Below are 7,368 nucleotides of genomic sequence, written 5' to 3' on the forward strand. Positions count from 1 at the left end.
GTACACCTTGACCCGAAGCACTTCAGCATTAACGGGCCATTTTGAATTCCACACTGTCTGTCCACCAGTTTTTTAGAACCCTTTAGTGATACCCTATCATGAAAGTTTGGAATCTTATTCAACCCCAAGTGACACAACCACTTTAGCTCAGCACTTTGCTGCTGTCCAGCTCCAGCCACACTTCCCAAAATAATTGGCCCCAAGTCATTGTGTGCCGGTGGACAGGAACAAGGTTGAGAACTCGGCTCCATGGTAGGAGACGAGAGGTGTATGTGTTACCAAATGGAAAAGCACCCACCCAGGTTCAGAGCTAACGAACTAACACTTGCTGATCGGTCACCTTCAAGGGCAAAATATCCTGAAGATTAAATGGGTAGAATCTCCCTTCACAGCCATAGAAGCCCAAACCTAATGAGGTCAGCTCATTTACATAGTTAATCAGGGACAGATCTGAAAGCAGAGATTAGGGCTAGTGATCTTTCCGATTTATCCTGCTACTAATTGAGGTAAATGTGACCGTGAAGCGAAGCACATTATTTTATTAGCATGTCCTTAGTATGGTCTACAGTAAGCTCAACTGTGGAAATTGAAAAAAGACACAAATGTATAGACAAAAATCCTTGCGGCAGAAGAATTTGTAATGAGATGGCAAAAGACCCCTGAAAATAAGACAAAACTAGGGATAGAGCAAGATTTTTTCTTCTTTTGAAAAGAATTACATGGAAAAGAATGAGGAAGAAAAAGAAACCAAATTTTAGGACAATTCTAAGGAGTAATTTTGGGGTTATTTGACCAGTGGGATTTTGCAAAGGCAGTTGTTTGTTTGTTTGTTAGTAAATCACTCTCCCTCCTTAGGGTGCTTTAGCGGGAACCCGCTGCTCCATGGTGATGTTGCTTATTTTAGAGGATTTTTCTTCCACCGAGTGGACTCTCAGGGAGAGGACATTGCCAAGCTGGTCCAGTTCTTCCACCATTGCTTTGACAAAGATTTCTTCTGTTAAGTCTAAAATAAAATAAAGAAAGGCTCAGTGATGGTCTTGACAGTTTGCAAGGGATTCAGGCATGACAGGTATGGCTTTTAAAATCGATTTTTGTAAGTTCATAGACAATCAATCTGTAACCCAGTATTTGAAGCCAGTGTTTAACAAGACCTGGATCTATCTTTCTTACATTTACTGCTGATTTTTAGACCTGGGTGCTTGAAAGCCTACAGGAAAGACGGGTTAAAATAACCTGTGTCGAGCTAGGATGGGCCTGGAACAGGCAGGACCTTTTCAAAAACACTAACTCATCCTACTTTTGTGCTTTAAAATAAAATACTTCTTATCAAGCACTGAAACTGTGAAAAAGAATATGTTTTGGGTAAGAAAATTATTGGGGGATTGAGTCCTCATTTCAGTAATTTCATAATTGGATATATCTGTTCAACAGAGACTTAAAATGCAAATATTAAGCATTGTTGGGGCTGGAGGTTTAGCTCAGTGGCACCAGCTCCTGCCTGGCAAATGCAAGGTCCTGAGTTTGATCCCCGGTTCCAGAAAAAAGAAAAAAAAAAAAAAAGAATTGTTATCATGATCCCTCATCTCTCTGTTCTCTAGAGGTAAACTCAGCAACAAATCTTACTTAGCTAGAAAATTAGTGCTTATCAAATATAAACCCTTCTGTACCTTTGACTTGATTTCCAGAATTTACAAGCCTGGGTCCTTTAGACTTGTAACATGTGGATCTGCTTCTACTGTGAAGAAAAGGGTAAATCATTGCAGTTTTTCTTTCAATAAAGAGCTCATAACAAGGAATTGGGAATGAAATTTTCAGAGTTCTAATTTCAATACAATTTAAACTGCCATTATGTTTAAGGGATATCAGTAAGCTTTCTGTGACTTCAACATAGTGAAATAAGAGATTAAATGGGTATTTATAATCAGAAATTTCCTTAGGACCTAATTCTACCTCTTTCACCTAACGATGTGGGGCCTCCAAGTTCTTTCTTAGGGTGACTTTTCATTCAAGTGGCCAATGAACGCCTTGAACACTGTGCTGAGCTGGGCTAGGTGTTCTAGAAAAGGAGAGCTAAGGAACACAAGAGGTTTACATTGTTGGAAATAAAACAGATTCATGCAAAAAATTATCTCTAACATAGAGTGAAAAGTGCTGTCGATTAGGTGGAGAATGGATGGTGTAATAAAAACAGAGAAGGGTGCCATCGCTGTTGGGGTCTTAGGGAATTGGCTGCAGAGAACTGCCTCTGGGCTCAGAGGGCCAGAAGGTGGCATGACCCCAGGCAAGCACTCAGTAATAGCCACTGGTCACTGAATACCTTGTAAAACAGCCACGAGCCCTTACTTTACACACGTAGGGAGGCACGATGGCCAAGACCAGTTACGAGTGTGGTTTGGGTGTTGTCACAGTTTTATCAATGAGGAAATTATGGTCCAAAGAGGCTAACCCACGGGCTCAAATTCAACCAGGACGAAATGCACACACAGGACTACAATTCTAGGGCTTTTAAAAATTTTTGCTCTCAAGTAGCAAATTATGTTGCTTCTTCAATTGAATCTTCTGAGTCATCATTGCTCAACTTTAATAGAAGGTCCATGCAGGGTAACGCGAAGTGACACAACACTGGCATATATATAATTTTTTCACAAGTTAATACTTACCCTTCTTCCCCATCTAGTAAGTTGCAATATGTTTCAATTTCTTTTTCCAAAAGCATTTTGATATCAAGGAGCTGTTCATACTCCAGCTTCTGGCCTTCCGTTTCTGTTCGAATCTGTTGCAATTGTTCCTCCATCGTCCCGATGTGATCCTGGATTTGCTGGAGTTGAATGCAGTAATTTCCTTCAGTCTCAGCCAATGTATGTTCATAGGATTGTTTCTGAAAGAAGGACCAAGTGAAGTCCTCAGTGTGTAAAAGAGAATGGTATGCTCATATTGCAAATATTCCCAAGGTGGACAAATACTTACATCATCTAAGTATTTTCAACTGAAAATCAAAACCGGCAAGATTTAAAAAATAAATTTCCTCTTAGCTGGGCATGGTGGTGCACACCTCTAACTCCAGCTATTTGGGAGGCTGAAGCAGGAGGATCACATTCGAGGCCAGCTTGGGCAACTTAGAGAGAGCTTGTCTCTGTATAAAATTTAAAAAAGGGCTGTGGGTGTAGCTAAGTGGGGAGTGTTTGCCTAGCACATGTGAGGCCCTGGGTTCAATCTCCACTTCCCCAGTACCACACCACACACACACACACACACACACAAATTATTTCTTCTGCCCTGAAAAAATTGTCAAATTTTGGGATTGATGCATCAGAAGTAACATTTATGGGTGGAGCTATTAGTATTTAATATACTGTATATTTTTAGTTATTCATACTGTATTTACTGTTATGGATACAATTTTAACATTCGTGTTTATGTGGCTAAACACACACTGCTGTATTTCAGATATGGTTGAGTGTGTCCCATCCCCCAAGGGTCTGTGCGCTGGAAGCAGGTGTGGTGATGTAAGAGGTGCTGGGACCTTTTAAGAGGGGCCATCATCAGAGCTGTTGCCATGTTCCTTAGGCTTTCAGCCTCCAAAGCTGTGAGCTGAAATAAAGCTCCTTCCAGGATAAAGTACCAAGCCCCAAGTGTTTTGTTAGAGTATCAGAAAGCAGACTAGTGTCACATACACACACATCCGATTCCATGGAAATCCCTACATACCATAGCGAGGAGGGACTGGAGTTCTATTTCCAGGATTTGCAGACTGCGTTTCTGTTCCATCAGCTGATTTCTAGCTGCTGTGGCTGCACCTGCCTCATCCAAAATCTGTTGCTGCAGAGACGCACTCTGGAACGGAATTGTCCGCAGGTCAGGGACCAGTGCGGTCATCCCATGCACAAGGCCTTCATGTGAGTCGCCGCGGATGTACCTTCTCATGGAAGCAGGCCTCCGCGTCCTGGCGGTTCTGCTCAGCCAGGTCCTCATACTCGGCCCGCATGTTGTTCAGCAGAGCAGTGAGGTCCACGCCGGGGGCTGCGTTCACCTCCACATTCACGTTCCCTCCTGCTGCACATTGCAGAGCTTTGGTTTCCTGGGAAAGGGCCAGGGTGCATCCTCAAGGGAGGCTTCCAATGGGTACGAGTGGACCAGGAGAAGGGGCTCAGACCTGGGCTCGGCTTCCTTACCTCCTCGTGGTTCTTCTGGAGGTAGGTCAGCTCCTCCCCGAGGCTGCCACACTGCACCTCCAGGTCGGTGATAGAGAGGGTCAGCTCCTCCAGCACCCTGCGAAGATTGCTGATGTCGGCTTCCATGATCTGGTGCAAACTGAGCTCGTTTTCATACCTGAAAGATCATTAAGATGCATGAGAGCTATAATCAGAGGCAGTGCCGGAGAGATGTGATGTGCTGCTCACATTTCTGAAGCTTCTTGCAGTGGCAAACTGTTAAAATAGTTTGTGATAGCTACTGATCTGGGAGTATCATTTGGAGGTCTAATTTCTTCAGAGCCAGTTTGTCATTTGAAGCGCTTAGCAGTTGAACAAAATATCACTGGATTTTAAAAATTCATGGTAGCTCTTTAGGAGGGCCTATTTAATTTGATTTCTTTATCTGGTGTGGCATCATGAAAACACTGGTTTTAAAAGCAAAAGAGGGGCAGGGAGAAGAGCAAAAGACATGTTCTTCAATTCACCTTAGTGTTTTTCCCCCCGTTAATTAATGAGTTATTTGCACCTACTTCAGCTTGAAGTCATCAGCAGTCAGCCTGGCATTGTCGCTTTGGAGAACAATACTGGCATTACAGGCGGTCACGGAAATAATCTAAGCAGGGGAGAATGTGCAACACAGTCAGGGTCAGTGGTCCAAGGACCCTCCTGATTTCGGTGAGATTCTGTGTCTTCTTATCGTCTACATTGGCATTAACATTACTTTTACACATTAATCTGGATTTTCTTCATATAATAAATGTTCAGCAATTAGGGGCCATATGGATAATCTGATTTCTTTTGATCAAAAGGTATGAGTTAAATATAAAAACAATGTGATTACATGTCTTTTGAAACTATTTCTCTTCCCTTATTTAATTTTACAAATCTGTATTGCCAGGCACTGCTCTTAGGACAGGGAGGAGAGTGAACAAATTCTAAACCCCATACATTTTTAAAGTCCATTTTCTTTTTCTCTGCTTTAAGTTATGCCCACTGGAAGTCTGTGGCTAAAGGATGCAGGTCTGGATTTCTCACCTGTTTTTTCAGATCCTCAATGGCCGAGAAGTATCTGGTGTAGTCGTGACTGAGCCCTGGGAACCGCTCAGGCCCGTACCTGTCATACCAGCTGGCGATCTTCTGCTCCATCTCTGCGTTGGCCTCCTCTAGCGCATGCACATGAACCAGGTAGGAGGCCAGGCGGTCGTTGAGGTTCTGCATGGTCACTTTCTCATTGCCGGACAGCAGGCCCTGCTCATTTCCGAGAAAACCAGTGCAGATGCTGCTTCCAGACCCTCCACCCCCATGGCAGGAGCTTCCTCCAGAAGAAACGCCCCCAAGTGTGCAAGCAAAGCTTTCTGCTCCTGAGGTGATGCACGTGCCCACAGCCCTGAAGCCAGAGCCTACCCTGGACAGCCGGGTGGGGCTGGCTTTCGAGCAGATCCGCCTGGACCCATTGGAAAGTCGGCAGGACATAGCCACAGCACAGCCCAGCACCCTTCCCGAGAGCAGCAGAGCCGTCACCTTCCGCAGAGGCAGGAGCACAGCCTTTTATAGGGCTTCGTTGTCATTTCAGTCTCTCCTATGCCAATCTGTAATAAAACACCACTTGGCGCATCTTAATTGCTGTTTTTCACAATTAGCAGGCTTTTTTTTTTTTAAATAGTTTCCAGTAGGTGGCATGGTGCCTCAAGGGTGCTTTTTATACCTGAAAAAGGTGCCAGGCAGAGTAATACTGAATCATAGCCTCCAAGGGTTAGTAATTCTGAATCATAGCCTCACCGATGATAGAAAAGAAATCAGAATTTCTTTTACAGAAAGACGTCAAGGTACATCCTTTTCACCTCTGGAATAGGGCCTAGTCCTCCGTCCTATATGACAAAGAATTAACAATTCAGATGAGAAATGTTCTGTCCCACAAATGCATGTAGAATACTCTAAAACTTTGGTTTGTGAGCATAATTCGTTCTGGAAACATGCTTGTAATCCAAAGCACTTGCATATCAAAGCGAATTTCCCTGTAAGAAATAATGGAAATACAGATGATTCATTCCACAACTCAAAAATATTCATAGAAAATAATTATAATACTGTAATATAATATAAAATAATAAAGAAAATGCAAAATATAAAGGAAATAAATTAACCTGCACTTTGGAAACCTTCGTGGCTGGTGTGGTGGAGGCAAGAGAGGAGGGTATTGTGCAGGATGGCCTTCACTGTCACTAATGGACTCACTGCTGTCTATTGGCTCAATGGAATCGTTTTCTTTTTGTGGAACTTTAACAAGGAACAACAATTGTTTTTGCTTCCTTTTGAGGATTTTGTGGAAATGTGATGTTGGGTTGTCATTAAACAGATTCATCGCTTGCTCTGCTGTAGCCTTATTCGGGTTGTACTTTTCTACACAATTTTACACTGTTTTCCACATTCTACACATCTCCCTAATCTCATTTGAAGTGAGGGATTCCTCGAGAACCTCTTGCTGTTGGGAGCCAATTACCCACAGTGTGAGAGAGAGAGCCAGCCAGCCATTGGCTCAGTTGGGATCATGTGACATTCAGCGTCACACACTACTCATATTGCAAGACGTCATTCATTTATCAAATTGAAATTTATTGGAAATGTTTGCTAATCTGGCAGAACATTCGCAGAACAAGTTTCTCACCATCGGTTTTCCTGTATCTCCGTTATCCCCGCTTTGTTGCGTTTTCTTTCATATGGAAACCAGAGACTCTGGATACCTAGTGCTTTTTGATGGGGGGAGTTTTTAATTGGTTTTCTAAAAAAAAAAAAAAATGAAAAAATGAAAAATAATAGAAGTCCTGCCATCGTTTTATTATCAATCTCACTGAACCTCATAAATCTGTGGTATCCATGGAGAATTATTTTTACTGGCATTTCTTGGTTTGGTCCAGGAGTAGAATATCAATTCATGAACTTTTGAGTCTCCAAAATGTTTGCTTTACTGTGCTTTAGTTCAAAGGTAGGTATTTAAAGTCTTATGAACTGTTTTGAGATGTGGTCTTCGTACTGATGGGGGATGAAGTGTCTGAGGAGATGGGTGTGGAGCCATCACTGAGGGGTCTCCATAGAAGACTAGTTGTCAAAGGAAGCAGACTCTTTCTTCTCTTGTCTTGATGCCCGGGGCAGTTAGCCAGTCTTGTGCTTCATTTCC

At 42.8% G+C, this 7,368-nt stretch overlaps 1 protein-coding gene across 1 annotated transcript; it reads right to left on the reverse strand.

Annotated features, from left to right (window-relative positions):
* Positions 1–522: 522 nt before the first annotated feature.
* On the reverse strand, positions 523–5,710 carry Krt26 (keratin 26). Its single transcript, XM_004859426.3, has 8 exons — positions 5,229–5,710; positions 4,724–4,806; positions 4,173–4,329; positions 3,917–4,078; positions 3,709–3,834; positions 2,661–2,878; positions 1,668–1,735; positions 523–1,003 (listed from the first exon to the last, which is right to left on the reverse strand). Exons 1-8 carry the CDS (start codon positions 5,664–5,666, stop codon positions 852–854), a joined length of 1,404 nt encoding a protein of 467 aa, XP_004859483.2. The 5' UTR covers positions 5,667–5,710; the 3' UTR covers positions 523–851.
* Between the last annotated feature and the right edge of the window lie 1,658 nt (positions 5,711–7,368).

The sequence above is a fragment of the Heterocephalus glaber genome, unplaced genomic scaffold (genome assembly GCF_053883595.1).
Source record: "Heterocephalus glaber isolate CG9 unplaced genomic scaffold, H.glaber_assembly_v1.0 deba00001773, whole genome shotgun sequence".
Lineage (NCBI taxonomy): Eukaryota > Metazoa > Chordata > Mammalia > Rodentia > Bathyergidae > Heterocephalus > Heterocephalus glaber.